Here is a 19456-nt window from a genome sequence, read left to right on the forward strand (position 1 = left end):
TGCATTTTGACACAACAACAGGGCTGTTTTTCACAGAAAGCACAGTCGGGACGTGCGCAGCCCTGGCTACAGCTGTGCTGGGAGCTGAATCCCTCGTGTGCCTCTGCATAGATTCATCACGGGTGAGTCAAAGTGACCAGTCTCTAAGTGACATTGCCTGATGTTTATTCATAATTATTCCCACATCTGATCCGTTAATTAAGCAGGAAAAATGAAAAAAAAAATAAAAAAAATCTCCAACTGAGGCTGTACCTCAGGGAGCTGACGGCCTCTGAGATCTCTATTGAGGCCTACCCTTTTCTCCGCTAAGTCAAGAGAAGCAGTGCAATCAAAAAGTATAAAAAGGTACAGAAAAACACTGCTCCTTCTCTCTTCCAACAAAGACGAGGCAAAGTCAACACGTCACTGTAAAGTCACGCCGGGTCCTGCTCTTTCAGCAGCAGCAGTGCTGATAAAAGCTTGCTAAAAACACACATCCTTCGGCATGTGCTGTGCCCACAGCATCACCTGCCCCTCGCTGTGATTTGTTGCAGGTGTAGGTGTTTGTAGTTTAGGAAATAATCCTGCTTATCTTGCTTATGATGATGCATAGGGGCACTTCACACTCTCCTAGCTGCAACACTTGTCTCCTGCTAAGTAGAATAAAGTGCGGTGCTGCGTGGAGGAAGGGGAGGAATGGTTCTTTTTGTTGCCCAGCAAGCAAATGCTATTCCTTTTATACCTGATTGAGGCTGCTTCTTGTGAAAATGAACTTTCCTGTTCACCTTCCAGAGAAAAGACATGGTTTGTCTATAACATTTGTTTTACACCCTAAATACTTAGATTCTTTGCTTTGCTTTTCTCCAAAAATAGCATATGATTGACTGTTTGCTTACACTATATAGACATTTTGCATTCTGTTGTATGTAATACATAATCCTAAAGCCTGTTTTCTGTAAGAGAATGTGAACCATTAGGTTATCATCTATCCATTTTGAAACATACCAGGGATCTTTAAATGACAGATTAGTCAACTTAGTTCCCAGTAGAGTGCTGAACTTACTGCCCTCTGGCTGGCAGCGGGGATGCTGCCAACTTGATCAAAATGGCAGATAGTGATGCAGTGACTGCAGTTCCAGCTGCACAGACTTTCACCTTATATGAGGTACAGAAATGTTTAAACTCCGTAATAGAAGTCGTCTTCAAAATGTGTTATCTTTTCATTAATTTAGCTGGCTACCTGTGAATTTTCTTATCTATTGATGTCAGTTATTCTTTGCATAAAGGACCATCCAAATCTTTATGTAGAGACTGATATTCCTCAGATTTGATTTTCCCTTCAGCCAAAATCTCTGCTTTTCTGTGAACGGAAATATGGGCACAGGAGCATCAAGGAAGCAGTGATGGGCTTCACTGTGTCTCCTCCGCAAAACTGAGAGGCAGGGCCTACTGTGCCCAAACATGTCCCATGGTATGGGTGCAGCCACCAGGAGTTTTGAATGCACATCAAGCACTGATATGCATTCATATTTTGTTGAAGGTACTGGATTTTCAAGTCAGAATTTGTGGCTTTCTATCAAGAAGCTTTCATGAAGCTGTGTTTCATGGGCAGCATTTAGTACATTACCAATAACCAGGTATTGCATATTGTTTGACATAAAACCTCAGAAGAAACTTGGATCTAGGCATACTGGGAGAGCCACCAGAGAAGTCTAGTAAAATCAGATCGAATTTTATGTACTTTCTGGCATTGGATACTAAAATAGCATAATAATTTCAGTTTTTCTGTACTGATGAAAATGCATAAAAGACAGATTTGGCATAAGTTGGTGTGATTCTGCTGCTGTTCGTGCGTTTGAGTTTTCTTGGATGGAGTCTAAATGCAATTCATTCTTGTCCATGAACTAATTTTCCCAGTGTAAACAGCCAAAAGTATAGTTGTCAACCGTGGGCATTATAGTGGGCCTTTTTCTTCTTTATCTAGGCAAGGAAATGAAGAATCTCCTTGCTGTCATTGAGAAAATATAGAAAAATGTGCCGTAGACTATAACTCTCATCACATGGCTCTTGTTTCATTGGCTGAAGAGAATTGTTTGTGAAATCATGGGCTTGTTTTCTTCTTCCTGTTGTCTGATACTGCCCACATATATTTTAGTGCTTCCAAATATTTATATTCTGATAGCCTCCAATGTGAACTTCTCAAGCACATTATAATGGCTTCAGAAACAAAGGCCATTAAAGAAAGGGCAGGCATGAACTGAAAGGCAAATAACTTCTTAAAATATGTAGAGGTAATCCGTAAATTGGATTGGTTCACTGGGACGCTCTTTTGAAATATGAAGATAAACTGCCCCTTTGACCTCTGATGAAGTTACATAATTATTTGGGAAGGTTTATCTTTGTGTCATTTCACAGTTTTCTCCTGTCAGTGCCACTCTCTTACTTCACATTAGGGGAAAAAAAAAAAGCAAGGGAAAAAAAAAAAAAGAAAAGCCCTTTCTGGCTGGTTATCTGAATGTGGAATCTGTGCTGAAAAGACCCTGGCCCTCCTGTTAACACAATACTTTTATCCGGTAATCACAGCCTGCGGGAGACAAAATAACAATTCATCTGGAAAACGAGATTAACTCATTTAAGTTAGGCAGTGATCACAGAGAGAAACACGTTGGTGTTATCTGTCTGAACGAAAGCATACAGATTGGAGGGCCATTCCGGTTCAGAGGGTCCGTGTTGCAGGCCCAGCTTGTTGAAAGTAATTGGACCCTGTCAGAGTATGCCTTTGTGAGATATGGATATTACAATGGAATTCTATTAATCTCTGACAAATCCCCTCTCATCTGATAAAGACTGTATACCTCTGCTCTTCACTACAACAACTCACTCGTCACTTTTATGTGGGTAATGGTGGGTGCTGAGCCTCCAAGGCTGTGTCACAGGTGAAAAGCAGTTTTGCCCCTTTATTGGTCTTTTGAGCTTTGGAGTGAAATGACTACAGTGCCGCTGCCTGTTGATTTATTCACATTCTTTCTGACCATTTTGTTTCTTTTCAGGAAAAAAAACTAAAAACTTTGTTTTGTTAGGTATCCTAAATACTTTTGTTTTCTTGCTTTATCAGAGACATCATTGATATACAGAGATTGAACTAACGTACTTTGTACATTATCTGTGTTTGTTATCCCCTCTGGATATGGAAATAGGAAGAAGAGAAAATGCATTGGTAGCAGCTGCCTTTGGGGATGCACTGGAGCACTCGCCACTTTCTGTCACCATTTCTTGATCTGCTAAGAGGAGAGAGGACTTATATTGGTTGATGACACTTCATTTCTAGGCTGAGTACATTTCTTAAACATGTTAGTTTTAATTATTTCTGCATCTTAATTTTTTGGCTAGCATCCTAGCTCAGTTTTGCCTTGTTTCTTAGTGTCATGACAGTGATCTTAATTATCTGGAATATCTGTATTTTTTATATTCATGCAGTTCCAAAAGGTGTTCCTAGAACAGGCTGGAGAAAGTAATGTAGAATAAAGGTAAGAGAATGCTATTCATTTTAGGCAGTGAAATAACTAAATGCAGCAATTGGGAACTGGAGAATCATGATACATTTCTGCCTCCATGGTGTCAGTCATCACTAAAGGGAAGGTGATGTTTGGAGATAATTTAAGGGATTTGCAAACCTGTTAATTGTAGGGCCTTGCTCTCTCGGATACACTTTTATCTGAAAGGTTTTGCCTTTGGTGCAGGAAGAGTTTAGTAAGGTATCACTCCTGTTTATAATGTCTGTGTTGGCTACATTAAGCAGAAAGGATTCATTCATCGGAGAACTGCAGTGTTTTCCCTTCTCCTTCCCCAGTGACCACACAGCCACAGTTCAGTTGTATGTTCTGTAACACTATTGATGAGAAATTTTTGACAACAGTATCTTCAGAAGCCAAGCTAAGTCTTAATTCAGAGATTTTCTATTAGAAAGTTACACTGCATGTTTACCAATAAAATGAGAATGCTTGAAAATATTGAAAGTGCTTTTAGCATTTAAATCTCACATCATTGTTCATATCATTTTACTCTGGGGGAAAAGAGTATTGTTTTTTTATATACAAACATGAGAAAATTTCTGGTGGGTTATATTTCATGAAGTGTGACTCAGTATTGCTTTTAATATGTGGTCGAAAATTCATTAGTCATTTTTCATACTAAAAATATCCATCTGCTTTCACTGAAAAATACAGTATAGGAAAACCACACTGATTTCTGATTCCTTTTCTAAAGTACAGTGAGGAAGATTTAAAAAGTCAAATGCATCCATCCTTTATCATCTTAAAATATAACCTTTGCAATATACCTAAGTCTCCGTCATGGTATTGTATGCACATTTTGCAATAGAAAGAGGGACAGTGCAGAAAGTGTTCAGATGAGTTAGATGGAGCTTGGTATTGATTACTGAATGATCAATTAGCAAGGGATAAAATAACATTTGAGTTTCTGGCTTATAATAATACCATCTTTCAGAATTCTTCTCATTCAGCCACACTAAGTGAGTAACTTTTCTTTGATGGCTGAGGAAATACCATCAGGTTGTTCTTTGGTTTGGTTTTCATTACCATCAGTGGCAAATGCAAGTGAGGAGGTCTTGCATCTAGATTGCAACATTTTCCTGATGATTTTGTGAGTTTGGGTAATACTGAATCTAAGAGACTTTGAATCATCTGTGAACTCTGAATTAAGCATCAGAAGCCTTAAAGATAACTGTGAAGTATTGGGAGTAAACAGAATAAAATACTGGGTTCTACTTTTCCAATGAAGCTAATCAGGCTAAGCACAAGTAAGCCTAGAAGAGATCACATTAATTGTGTCACATTGCAATTTTCCCCAGAGATTTACACTCTCGAGTAGAAGGGCAAAGGCTGAAATTTCATTTAGTCCAAAGCAATGGCTATGCCATGCAAGCCTGAGTGCTGAGACCTTCAAAGTCATTACAAGTAGGCTGAAAGTAAGGAATGGGCACTGTTTGCATTCAGGAAAATTCTGGAGAGAAGGATGCCTGGGGCTGTAGAGTTGCTGTGCAAGTTAACACACATGAGAATTGCAAAATAGCCCTAATGGCTTCTGTCTGCTGCACCCATCACAATAGAGAGAAATAAAAAAATATTATCAAATTTTAAAATTGGCACCTCTTTCCAATCCTGAGCTTTGGTTTTCTTTGAAGCATCATTCCTATCTCACATGAGGAACAGAGCTATTTCGTTTAAAAAGTACATCGGTATGTTCTATCAGTCACTGCATTCATTTGTCTGCCTTTACAAACTTTCCACTGCAGTAGTTTTAGTCTTTCATAGTTAAACATTTGATGACAAAACACAGATCCAATCAGGACCTATGAAAAGAATAAATGCACCTATACAGAGGCTATCTAAACATAGCTGAAACCATTTGTAATCCTTTTTTTTACTTAGGGGTGCATCAATCTAATATTTATTTACAGAGATTTTTTTCCACTGGCAGTGTGTGTGTGCACCTTAGTTCTTGATTTTGTTCATTTTAAGCACGTTTTTACTAAAGTGTTCTACTTCAAGCTATTCTCAATTCAATTTGAAGTGAAAGGTTTCCGAGTTTGGTTAATTTACATATAAAAGCTTTACTGTACGTTTTATAAAATGACTGTGTTCAGAAAACAACCATTTCTATTTAACAATATTGTTATTCCACGAGCTGAGTAGCTTTTCCCACTGTCTTTCACTTTTACTAACAATATTTGTTCTTGTCTTAATTTTAAATTGTTAGTGGCTGAAAACGTGTAACTTCCCCCTTTCCTCTCCTACTATACTGAAGTGACTAGAGACCTACTGTGGTTTGCCTGTGATGTAGGAAGATTAAAAATATGTTTCTTTTGTCAAGGTAGGAGTGACATGCATACAGTTCTTTTGAGACTCTCCTCTTTTGTTTTGTTTAAATAAATGATAATTGTTGATGGCAATTTCGAACTAAAAGCCATTGCGGCCTGTACTGAATTTTAAAATGAGTCTTTGGATTTTATTGTTATCTGTAAATCCCTAGCAACCAGTTCCTGAGGCTCTGCATAGTCTGTTGTAGCTTGTCTTAGAGGAGCAGAGGCACATATGCCTGTAAAGTTTCACAGTGGCTGCTGGATAAAAATGAGATCTGTCCATGTAAAGGTACAGACAACTTTTCTGGTGCATTTTGACTCTTCAGGAATAGCATATGAAGTTTCTCCAGTTGCATTACAAACCTGTTTGTAATGGTTTCCTCTTCAACAGCAGTAACTAATTCCCTTTGAGGACAGTAAGCATCTATTTTAAAGGTGAATCGTACAATGACGTTAGATTCAATATTCTGATCTTAGGAATATTGAGTATAAAGCTTTTTTCTTACATTGAGACTACTCATGGCTGGATCTTCTTCCTAGAGCAATAAGCAAAAGCCCGATGTTTGCCGATAAATTAAAGATTTTGTATTCTGCTATGTTTTCTTATCACTAGAGCATTTATTTACGCTCAATCTTCTGAAAGGTTTTGAGTGGTCAGGTCGTATTCAGGATGTTTAACGGCCATTTAGAGCAGGGTGATTCATTTTGCACTTTTTGGCAAGATTTCTAAATGAAACTTATCCAGTATCATAGAATCATAGAGTCATAGAATGGCTTGGGTTGGGAGAGACCTTGAGGATCATCAAGGTCCAACCCCCCTGCTGCAGGAACTAACTGCAGTCACCAGATAGAACGGTGATGTTTCCCTTAAAAAGGGGAAACAATACATTTCTATTTGAAAGTTTTTAAAGGCAGGCTTTCTCTTAAAGTGGATGTTCTTTTGCTGGTTTCTAATCTCTAGTTGTAGAGAGTTACTTATTTACCTCTATGTTTAAGGAGGAGGGTGAAGTTTGGAGTCGAGAGAAGCATACTGGGAAGTGGAAACACATGATATCTTTGTATTCTGCATCTTGTATCAGTGCCTCCAAGCATGCTAACTATTTCTTCATATCTGATTATAATGCCCTGCCCCACAGAATCGCAAACTTTCTGCTCTCTGTAATTCTATTGTCTTAGTTGCTGAAACAGCATCCATATATTTTCTTTTTTTCAGAGATAATGTAGTTGAGTAACAGAGGGCTTCATTTAGGAAATTTGTTATCTTAGTTCATATTTTGTTCGTTTTTTTAAGAGTGCTTCAACAGAAGGGATTAAGTGAGAAAAGAACAGACCATCTATTTTTACCACTTTTCTGGGCTGATTGTTCCCAGTGTCAGAAAAACCCCACAGTTACAGCTATTCAAAGATTTGCAGTATGGCTGGTGCAACCACAGCTGGCAGTGATTCACAAGTTATTCCAAATACCATCTCACAGCAAATCCTTACATAGCCTAAAGATAAAAAGCATTTCATACACTATACAGGGTGAGACCTTCTTTCTTTCGATAAATATTTCCTTAAAATATAGATGAAGATGCTGTGCTTTCTTCATTTAAATACTTTTCTATCGTAATGCCATAAAAAGATATAGTGTGGGCAAGGAGACTGGCAAGCTATGGAGGAAAGAGCAAATTGTGGAGGTATTGGCACAAGTAGAGTGTCCTGGGAGGCATTTTGCTTCTCCCATCCTACCCAAACTTTGTGTGGCTGAGGCTTGGGTTCCTCTGAACTTGGAACTGTGGCAGATGTTGGTGTTATTTTTATTATGATACACATTCCCTACCAGGGTATTACGTGGTAAACTCGTGAATCTTATTGCAAAAATGTTCTCAAAGGAAGGAGTGTTTTGCTTTCTAACGTTGCACTGCAGTGACACAGCATTGTTCCTTATTATTCCTACAATGATTCTGCTATAATTGTCAGGTCGGGCGTCAATATAAATAGTACTGTAAATATATGGCAGTGTGCACTGCAATGCAGGTAACTGAAATAAAAACAGTTGTTTGGAAGCTGTGGGAACAGCCAAGTTTTTGCTGCACTTTTGGCCACGGAGTTTCTCTCCCAAGTGCAGCTTTTGGCTGTGCCTCTGGGGCTGCAGGAAGCGTGGGCCATGCTGCTGCTCAGAGGAGCTGCTGGGTACATCTATATTTGGAGCTCATAAGCTGTGATATGGCAGAGAGTCTTAGCCTCAGTACGGAATTATTTGAGCTTTTGGTACCCTTTTTTTCTTTTTTTTTCTCCCTCTCAGTCCTTCCATAGTAGAAAAACAAAGACATTTTACATCTGATTGAAGGACAGTGGGAGGGAAGGAAATGGGGGGAAGAGAAACAAACCACTATTTATAGCGGTACAAAGATAAGTGAGTCATCTTTATTTTAGTGCTAGATTAAGAAAATGTTGAAATAGTCTGGTATTATTGGTAACAAGGCTCTTAATGAAACCTACTTGACTGGGATGTGCAAACCTCAGGAGTACTCTCGCTTATCTGGTAGTTAATGCTGTGACTAATATTTTACTGTCAACATTAATTAGAGATTTGGGAGGGTAACTGGCACAGTGATCTGGTGCCCTCCCGTTCTCAAGGATAACAGATTAGAGCAGTGAACAACATAAGGGCAAAATGTCCCCCTCCTAGGGCCAACGCAAATACCTTAGATAGAGGCAGGAAGAGAAAGGAACTCCGGGCAAATCTTTTATTTAGAGCAATGTATTGTGCAGGTTTTCTCCAGCAGTAGTGTTTGGATTGTATCTCTGTGGCTTCTTTAAAATGATAATTCAAAATGTGCCTATAGAAAGAAAATTTGACTGAGTCTATGGAATTTTCTTTTGCATTTCCTATATCCTTTTCCAACAAAGCCTGGTTTTCATGTTTCCAGGAGGCATGCCAGAATGCATCAAAATACTCTCTGCTATGACTTGTCAGAAACACCAGTGACCATGGTAGCACTGCCAAGGATGTTTCCTTTGGGTGTCTTGGGAATAGGATAGTGGGGGGAAAATGAAGTGCCATTTGGTCTTCTTCTGGTCTTGGAAACTGTTACGAATTATACTGGGGATCCTGTTAAAATTAGGATAATGGTATTCTCTTCCCAGATTTGCTACCATTGTACTGGTGACTTTAAAACTTAGTTTGTATCCCTTTCCTCATTTGTAATGGGAGAAAAAAATATTAGACTCCTTTGTAAAGCACTAAAGGTAAAAAGCTCCATGTAAGATTGCGTTATTAGGGACAATTTTAGGTATAGACTTTAGTAAACTTTTTAGCAGTCTGTTTTCAGATTTTTTTTAACTAGTATACTTGCAAAATCCCTGTTTCATAAGTAAAATGAATCCCATTTTTACTCTAAGTTGCTGTAGGGAGGTTTCAGAAAGTGCAGGTAGTCTCGTTCCTGTCCCTGGCATTTATTTGTGTCGATTTGTTTTTAATCTACATACAAATAATAGTTAGGAATTACTATGTTTAGATTTGTTTCACCTCTTCACTATATTACAGCAGTGCTGTAAATGCTCTTGACATTCCCCTCCTCTGTTCAAACCCTATTTCATAAGTTTAACTAAGACGATGAGGTAATAAATCTTAGCTACCAGATACATGAGCTGGCTAAATTACCCAATGGAGAAGTTGCTTATTTGAATAATGTCCAGGACATGAGGGCCTGATCTGGAGCTAACCAAGGCCAAGAAATACTGATGTGCTATATATTATATAGCACAATAGCTATGTGTTTTTAATCCTGAAAGGCACGTTAGAAAAGAAGCTATTTTCTAGAGTTACAGCTACAGATAAGACCAAACAGGGACTGTTTCTTTTAAAATGTCACTGCTGCTGTTATTTTTATAGTCATGATGACTTTGTATCCTCACGCAGTGGATCTGAAGGGCTGCAGATTCCTTCATCACCAGTAGTGTGGCTCTTGGAGAACACACACCGTTTCTGGTCACTGCTGCTGTCAGTCACTGTGTGTTGTTTCTGTCAAATTGTGTTCATGACAGTTCACAAACTGGAGAAGATAGTTACACACGGGCTTCCAAATTTGAGGAAAACTAGGTAATTTTTTTTTTTTTTTTTTTGGCTTGATTTGTTTTAAAACCAAGATAACTTAATCTTGATTTAACTGATTAATTTAATTTAATTGCTTGTAGCAGACCTGATATGAATTAATAAAACTAATAGAATGTCTGAAGTTTTCATAAATTTTGGTAGCTATTCTGCAACAGGAACATTTTATGTACAGAAGAGCATGCATATATTTGGCACGTTTAAAAGAATTACTTATGATGTATGGACAAATTAATTATAGATGCACAAAGACTAGAGGAGGAGCTGAGCACGGATAGTTTCAAAAAATCTAGTCGTGCAAATGCCAAAAAAGGGCAGGAGAATATGTGCTAAATATGCAAAGAACATCTTGGAAATAATTTAAATGCATGTTCTTAAATATGTTCACTTCAGCAGTGCTGCCTCAGTTTCTAAATAGCTCTGAGTATCTCTTCACGACAAACCATATTTAGGACCTGGATGTTCTCCAGGCCCATCTCTAGCGAGATGGACTAGGGCAGAATTTCAGTAGTGTCTCTAGAAAGTGCCCTCAGAAACTTTTCATATTGTAGAAAGCTCTCTGCAGCAACTTTCTGAAATGTTTACCTGCCTGTACATGTGTGTATATATTTTGTATGCGCACAAACTTAACGGCTCAGTGCTTTAAAGGTCTGATAAACAGTTCTTACAAGATCAGTAGAATCGAGAACATTGTGCTCATATTCATTCAACTCCTATGTTTTATAGCAATGGCAAAGACTGGAAATCCTTGAAGCTAAGAGCTATGTACATGTTTCCTGCAAGCGGCTTGGTGAGTTTTTCCTGCAAGATGCTCAGGAGCCCGGATTGGCCTTTTCCAAGGTCACCTTTGGTAGCACTTAGTGGAACAAATCACCTGAAGTGTAGGAAGGTGAAACTACTATTAGCCTGTAGTAAATTTCAATTCTGTTATCCAAATAAACATTGAAGCTTGTACATTAATGCTTATACTCCCTGACCATCTCTAATTTTCTCTGAGTAATGTGTACTTTATAAACACAATTGGCACGAGAAATATTTTCTACTGCAAAGAAATAAAAGAAAAAATGAGGAAGATGTTATTTTTGTTGGTTTTCGTGTTTCCTATTTTTAGAGAAGTTAAAAAAAAAAAAGGGATATTCACTACTTTAAATGCTTTCTAATGCTTTGCAGTGAGAGAGGAATGAGGGCCCTCAGGACTCACCAGCAGCTGATCTGGAGCTCAGCATGCAGATGTGCTAAAGGCCAGGTCATCCTCAGCTGGACCTTTCCTGGGAAGTTGTTTTTATTATTTTCTTGTCATTACTTTGACAGAGGTTTTGAAAACCATTCCAAAATGCTGGGACAGATTTATATTCGATTCCACCTGAATATATCTGGACCAAATCTCCCCACAGTGAGACCTGCAGACCAAAACTGAGCTGCAAAAGGAAAAGACGATAGCAACAGTGTAATGCATGGGATTGCTCTGACCAAGTAATGCTCAGGGGTGTGAGGGTGCAGAGGGAACGTAGCAAATGAAGGCTTTAAGTGGCTGCTGGGGAATGGGCTCTTGTTGAAGTCATCTTAGAGCTGAATTTTAGTGTGGGCAACTGAGGAGATTTGTGCCAGGAGTTTGTCTTTTCTATCCTCTGCAACAAATACTGCAGGAGAGAAGCAGCTGCTCCATCAGAGAGCTCTTTGGAACAAGGAGCCTTCTCCCTGTCTTTGATCTTACACAAAATTCTGATTTGCCATTGTGTGTATTGAAGCCAGGCTTCACAGGAGTGCTATTGTTTGCTTTGGTTTTGCTTGTATTTTGCATGTAGCTTTTAAAAGCCCTTCATGGGTGGAGAGTTTTTACTGTAAACATAAAACATTAATTTAAACACTAAAATTTTACAGCTGCTTTTTAGTACATAAATTTTCACAGACACTCCAAGACAGTAATTTTGGTTTAATATTTGCTTTTTCTTAACTGCTGCAAAGTTGCACAGAGAGAGAAGAAAAACAGCATACTGATAAAATACTTCATGTTTAGATCTTCAAGTTGTAAATGCAACATTCTAAACACAGGGAAGAATTCCTATTAAGGGATAAATATTAGTGCTGCCAAAAAAAAAACAAACATTCCCACAGCTGGATTTTTTGGGGAGAGGAGCAGAGGGTTCTTTTCCCCATTACAGTTTTTCAGCAAATCAGTCTGCTTACAGACTACAGCAGCATGATCACCACTTCTCATGCAATATGTCCATCACAACGGGCCTTTGGAACTGTTCTCCAAGGCTCCAGACAGTAACAAAGAAATGAACAGAAACTGTGTGACAGCATCAGTGTCTGGCAGTTCAGTGGCTGGATAGAAACAGCTGCGTGAGATCTGGGAGCTTTGAGGTTCAGTGTCTTGGCTGGTAGGAGGTGGGTGGCTTATAAAAGGGGTGCATGTTATTCTCAGCTATGGAAACTGGAGAGGCTTCATTGATTTGAACAGGCATTATTTTGCACTTTCATAGTACCTAGAGAAAGAACAAATCTGCTGCACAGCATTTGCGTGGCGAGGAGCATGCTCACCCAAAGCCTCCTCAATGCAGGCTGCTTTTCTAGAGCAGATATTCCACCTCAGCTTCTGCTCTGGAGCTTGCACATGTGTAGTCAGCAGGAGGTGAGAGGGGTGAGGGTTATTATGGAGCTGCCTCTGAGCCCAGAGTGGGACGCAACCAATTTCTCTCTTCTCCCAGCTAGTTATTCTACTTTCAGTGTAGGCATCTGAGTGTATTCTAAAATCTTAAAATTTAGTTTTCTCTAGCTTAGAATAGATGAATAATTTTGGTATTACATAAATGCCATCACATTTTTATAAGAAAAGATGATTGTGGGTCCTCATTATATTAAAGTATTGGTCTCTATTGGTCTCTGGCTATAATAAGTGCTGAGAATGGAAACACTTAAAGTAAGAATTTATAAATGCTGTCCAAACCTACACTTCTATCCTATTGTGTGTGGCCAAACCAGAACTAGAAAACTAGCCAGCTAGTAAAACTAGAAAGCAGCTGCTTTTTCTTTTCAGAAGTAGTTGAGCCGAAGAGAGATGGTGGCCAGGCCAGCTCTGGTGAGAGAAATATTAACCAACAGAGCACTGGGTAAATGGAATGAGAGCTGCATCCTTGCTGGAGATGTATAGCAGGCAGTCACAGCCCAGCACCTATGAAACAAAGGCTTAGATGTATTGGGATAGTGGGGAACATTTGATGTTTTTTTTCTTGTCTTTTCTGTTCTCTTGGCTTTTCCTCTGATGGAATAATTTGCAGAGTGACTGATCTTACCCTTACAAACCTACTAGCTAACTCAATTTCTTCCTCAATCAGTCAGTTTGAATTAAAAGATCTAAACATACACGTGCTGGCTATAAGGGTATTTTATATGTATGTTTAAAGTCCAATCAAATTTATTTAATGACATTATTAAGTCTCCATGCAGATAACTTTTTGTGACATATCAAATAAGTACAGTGGGAATGCATCTCCAATATACTACAGCTTTAACACAAAGCTGCATCTTTGTATGCACACATGGAGTTTGCAGGATAGGTGCTGAACAAACGCTTTCTGTTTTTCTGCATGTCACTGAATTGATCTTTACAGGGCTGGAAAAAAAACAAAATCAACAAATTAAGGAGACAACAGTATTGCTTACTTGTTTCAACTTCAAATACTTGAACAGCATATTTGAAGTTTCCACTGGTTGTGTTTCTTTGTCATTGTTTGTTATTATGCATGTATTTTTGTTACAGAATTTTACTCCTCAAGCCAGCACTGCTTGGCAGAAAAGTCCCAACAGCTCACAAACCATCACTTTGCTTGGCTTGTAAGGATCTGTTGATGGAAATGATTGGCAAGGCACTTAGTGTTTTTTCAACACAGTGTTCTTTTATAAATAGTACTAACTCAAAAAGCTAAGTAGTATGTAAACCCATCTACTGTAGATTTCTGTAGTTTGTTTTAAAAGTAAATAACAATCTGATAGAATGTGGTGCTAGTGGATTACAGAATCTGGTTGGGAGGCTGCTCAGCTTCCCATCTCCAGCTACTAACACATGTGTAATTGGGCTCTGATCTGTTTGTGAATTGCTCTCTCTTTTTTAGAAATTCAAAGTAAATTTATAATTAGCATACAATAACCCAAATTTAAGCCAAAACACAGACATGGTACTGCTAATGTCTGTCTAGTCACCATCACCCCATGCAGGTCTTCTGGTGCTCACCATTCCTCTTTCAATGCAGGCGGGTAGGAAATCCCTAGTAATGAATTCCTTATTCATATTTTGCCCCCGTGTCATTTAAGGAGCACACACACCTGTTATTGATTTCTCTTCTTGTCTTTCAAGCTCAAGTAACAAACTCCAGTATCTCACAACAGCTACACAGGAAACATTATGTTTTAGGACACAGTGGCTGCAGCATGGAAGAATCACCACTGTAGATTAATTCCATGGAGAGGTAAGCTGGGTGCACAGCAGCAGCAGCAGTCAGGGAGGTTGCATGTGTCCTGTTGAAGTACTAAGCTGCTCATGCTGGTCACACTGCTCTCCCTATGAGCTTAGGTGCCAACAGCGTCTCCTGAAGTACACTTCAAGTACTAGGTGATGTTTTATAAATAAGAAATCACAAGATAAACAGAGAATTTTGTGTATCAAGAAGGCTCTTGAGTTAATACCTTGGAAATATGTTTCATGAAACACACTACAGTAAGCTATCTAAAGGAACATGGGTTATGAAGAAAAAGAGTGAAAAAAATATTCAGACATTCAAGAAATGACTTATAAGTGTTGTTTTTCATAGCCGTGTGCATACAAAATTTGTTCATATGGAATATCTTTTGAAGTGAGCAGAGGTGGTACAGAGGAAAATACAACAGTGGGAAATCCAACAGCGTCAGAATAGAGCTTCCCTACACTCACGAAGTGTTGAAGGCTGAAAAAGACTTGCAGGAAGGCTATAGGAAACCTTTTTTGTTGGTTTTCCCTTTAAAACTTATCCTCACGCATGAAGGTGTGTGTGTGTGCTCATGTACATGTTGTGTATAACACATGCACAAATGATATGCACATATTTATTTTAACTATGTGCTTTAACAGTGTGTAAATTGCTGATTACAGATAATATAACTGCTTCACAGAAAAAGTGAAAATGCAATTAAAGAAAGTGCATTCCGTATATAGAAAGTGTAGTTGCCACAGAGCATTTCAGTCATAAGCCTCACTGCTGTGTGTACAAAGTCTGTGTGTAACCATCTCACAAGAGCATGTACATAAGTACATGAAGTTGTGTGTGAGCTGTTTTCAGGACTTGGTAGCAGTCTTTATGATGTTAAGAACTAAAATTAAGAAGCAAGTCCCCAGTGTTTTCACTGGCTTTAGGCTCTAAACACTGCCCGTGGCCTGCTCAGTGCCCTGTGCTGGCACATTCCAGAGATGGGAAGAAATATTTGGTATTTTTTAAGTGCTGTTTTCTTTGCTGCTTTAAGAGCAGTGTCTGCTGTTCTTACTGCTTAATGCGTTTGTATTTTCCCTAATCAGTTTGGAGTAGGCCGTTAGAACTCTGGGTCAGAAAAGATTAAGAACCCTTCTGAAAGAATGGTGCTGCAGCTTCCAGGAGCTCTGATCAGCCGGTTTCTATTAATCTGCCTGAATTTCTTGGCTCCTTTTCTCTAGCAGCTTAGTGCAGACACTATTTCCTTGGAGTATTTGTTGTGTTTACTTGAGCAGCACCTTTGACTCCCAGACAGTCGGCCGAGCTGTGTTGGTCAATCTTGTGGTCTACACCAAAAGCCTTCTGCTCCTCCTGCCTGGACCCTGCCTTTGTGGTTTGGAGTAGGTGAACAGTTGCTGATCTCATAAACTATGCTGCTCTATCAGTGGGCAGTGGGATTTTAACAGCTGACACACTTTGAGGAAGCTGAAGTCCCAAATAGCGGTGTGTGTGTGTGTGACAAAACAAAGCCAAGATCACTGCTCCTCCGGTGGCTGAGCCGTTGTTGCTTCCAGTCTGGGGGCTGCTCAGTGAGGGCTGACTTCTTATATACCACTCCTGAAAAACAAGTACACAAGTAAGTCAATCAATAAACAGGCCCTTTGGTAGAAAAGAAAGGCAAAAAGAGAAAAAAGTAATAAACAACTGCTAGTAAGCACAGAGGAGTATTACTTCTTACTCCTATTAAGTGATTTGAGCTTATTTACTTCAAAAATGTATTGCTCTACATTACATTGCATGGTCCAATTCCACATGCTCCAAGACTGACGATGTCACGTACAAAGGAAGATGTGTAGAACTATTAGTGTGCTGAAAGTTCAGACTGAAAATCTTCATGGGTGGCTCTGTAACACTTCTTTGGCTTTTTGAGTGGGTATTTCAGTATGCTTTTGTATTTTTTCTACAGGTAGGTTCAGACCTTGTAATTCTTGGCATTCAGATTTCATAAGTGTGTCTTCTGTTTATCTTACATTAAGGAAAATACTGCATCTTTATACCTGTATAGAATTTCTATTGTGTGTATTATTACATATAATAAATGAAAACATGGCAATTTTGAATTTCATCCAGCTGAGCAGTATGGCAGCTATGTGAAAGATTCTCCTGTGTTTTCTGATCTTCAGTTTCTTCCAGTGTTGTCTCTGGCACTGGAGTTAATTCATTTGCTTGGGTTTTGTTCAGTTACTATGCAGGTGATAAGCATTTTAATACTCAAGTATTTACACTGAGATCTTAGTGTGGTGCTCAGCTTTACAGAATGCTGATAGATCTGTTGTAAAAATGAAATTGTACATCTGAATGTACTAAACTGAATTTCTTATATTTTTTCCCAGGGAAAAATAATTTAGATCACTTTCAGTGTTTTACATACTTACTGGGTGAAAACCTAGCTTACCATGTCCACTGTAATAGGGGTACAATAGAGCCATGATACCACTGTAAACTCCATGGCTTTTTGCCATGGAATGTGGCATGCTTCTGAGATCGAGTGATTCTTACTCAGTAGTGCTTTAGACCATCATGAGCATCTCAGATTACAGGGATGGTATCAAATCACTCCTTAATGAAGGAAGAAAGTTTAATTGTGGTTTGCACACAACCAAAATGCCCAAAAGTTTTCTTAAAGATTTTAGTGTGATCAGTTTACAGAATGTTTTTAGGAAAAAAAAAAAAACCCAAAACACTAAAACTTAATGAACCAAAACAATTTGTCTTTATTTGAATCTTCTTGCTTTAATTTACTTATAACTTACAGTCTTTTTGCGTGGGTTTAGAATCTGTAATCATTTGCAGGAGGTTTTAAATGGTTTTCTTTCCTTTACTATCTTTTTGTTTGCTTAAAGGAAATCATGGTGGTGTGGGTAGAGTTGAAGCCTGCTAACATAACACAGTGATTTATACTGGCAAGCTAGGAAGGAAAGACAAGGGAGGAGAAAGAGAAAAAAATACAAAGATCAAATATGGATTTTATTAATTAAGGGGACAGCAAGAAATTTATATTTGAATTCTGTTATACAGTTCTAATGTGAATAGTGTTGAAAACTTACAGATGAGTAAATATTTTCTTAGGTAGGACTACAATCTTTGCTCCAATATAAACCTCATTTTGACCTGAGTTTTCTGTGAAAATTTATTTTCTTCATCATATTTGTATTAGAGAAATGTGCCCAATCAGTTGCACCCAAATATGAAGTATCTAAGTCAGTCTGGTTTTGATATCTGGGATTTATTTTAAAAAACATATTGTATATCCAAGATACATTGAGCCGATAAGGATTCTGAATTTAATTTCATCCCTCCATAAACATTAACTCACGGCCACTCCTGGGGTTACGGGTTTTCTCTAGCTCATGCTAAGGCAGGAGAATTACTTTGAAGAGATTGTTCACCAGTTCTGTTTTGCAGGACCACCACTTACAGACATGCTTTTCGCACATTTTCAGCAGGTGACTTCGTAATCCAGCTGTTAGCTTGTTGTTGTATTGCTGCAGAGATGGTTTGTGTTTGGGGAAAAAAGCAGCAACATTAAAGTGGGAATCCATGAGAAGTCCTCTGAACCTTTCTTGCACTTTCTTTTTCTTCTTTATTTCTTCTCGCTTTCCAGGCACAAGAACACAATGACATAGGCTGCATTTGGCTACTGGCTGCTGCTGTGCAATTTTGGGTCCCCAAATGTGCCATCTGTGTTCTTCCTTCATTTAGCAGAAAGGTTCACTTAAGAGCAGGGCAAAATATTTTTTCCCACTCTGCAACTCAGTGACTCAAATACATCCATGTTTCATGTTTTATCATGTGACATAAATAATCATATCTCTCCCTGCAGTATTTCTGTTAGCTACATCATTGCTAAATTTTGTAACAATATGCCCTTTGCAGTAAAATGTCACCAAAAAGTTATATACTGTAATAATTTTCAACTGTTTCATAAAGACAGACAATTTTTAAGATTCATGTTCATTTCATCATTGAAGTCTGAGTCTTCCTACATTAATTTATAATGAAACCTCATGCTCCCTTCTACATTGATCACTAATTTTCTGTCTTCTTGATATGTGTTAAAATAAACTATGGATATAAAGGGCACGTTATATGCCTGACACTGCTGAGTTAAATAGAAAATACTTGTGTAACTCATCCTAGTAGGCTGCCGTGGCCTTTTGTTTCACAATGAAAATCCATGAAACCCAGTTGAAAGGTGGGCTGTGTCTGCTGCACAGATCTTCATTTCTGTCTCTGGATACCCTGCGTAGCAGGAGTTTCCAAAAGCTGGCCTGCAGACTGCAAGAAGATTTTTGAAGTTGGGTACGAAGACACAGCACTGCAGCTGAATGTGTGGCCTCCAAATAATTAAAGAAAAGAAACAATGTTGAAAGATAAAGGGCAGTACAGGTTCAGAACGTAACATGAAAACCAGGACCTGAACTGAAGTGTACCTCATTCATTATCTGACCTGACAACAGCAAGTACCAGCTGCGTACAAACACTGAAAGTCCATCAGAGACTTGCAGGCAGATAATGTGTCCTGAGCGCTGGCTTGCATCTCTAATACAGTTAGAGACTGATTTAAGTCATGAAGCAAGATGTTCAGTGTGTTTCCAATTGTTTTCATTAACACTGACAAACCTATCGAAGCTGACTGCTGCAGTACAGTTTTACAGGAAAAATGTCACATTTGTGAGCTTTCCAAATACTGGGTGACATTTTCTGCTCTGAGGCAGTCTGCAGGAGATAGCCCCAATATACTTGGAGACAGAAGGGAATTACAATTGAATGTTGGCCAGTGCAAATAGCAGTGGGGAAGAAGGTAAAGCTTCAGAGATCCCTTGGTAAATTAATTTTCCCTAATTACATTTCATGGCAGGAAACACATATTAGAAGTGCCTGTTGAAATAATATAGTATTTAAATTCTGATTAATCTATAGGTCAGACAGGAACTGTTCAGTGCCTGTCTCTAGACAGAAGGCTTTGCTTTGAAAGAAAGAGAAAAAGGGACA

The 19456-nt window shown here is 38.6% G+C and overlaps 1 protein-coding gene across 4 annotated transcripts in view; it reads left to right on the forward strand.

Annotated features, from left to right (window-relative positions):
- Positions 1-19456, forward strand: part of WWOX (WW domain containing oxidoreductase) — a 470386-nt gene that overhangs the window by 239183 nt on the left and 211747 nt on the right. The window contains exon 9 of one of the 4 annotated variants that reach the window (XM_085235308.1): positions 3177-3987. The exons of the other annotated variants lie outside the window; for them this stretch is intronic. Coding sequence (XP_085091434.1) covers positions 3177-3200 — 24 coding nt within the window. The 3' untranslated portion in view covers positions 3201-3987. Of the gene's footprint in view, positions 1-3176; positions 3988-19456 lie in introns of those variants that run through there. 4 annotated transcript variants of the gene reach the window in all.

Source organism: Meleagris gallopavo, chromosome 13, assembly GCF_905368555.1.
Source record: "Meleagris gallopavo chromosome 13, MGAL_WU_HG_1.1, whole genome shotgun sequence".
NCBI lineage: Eukaryota > Metazoa > Chordata > Aves > Galliformes > Phasianidae > Meleagris > Meleagris gallopavo.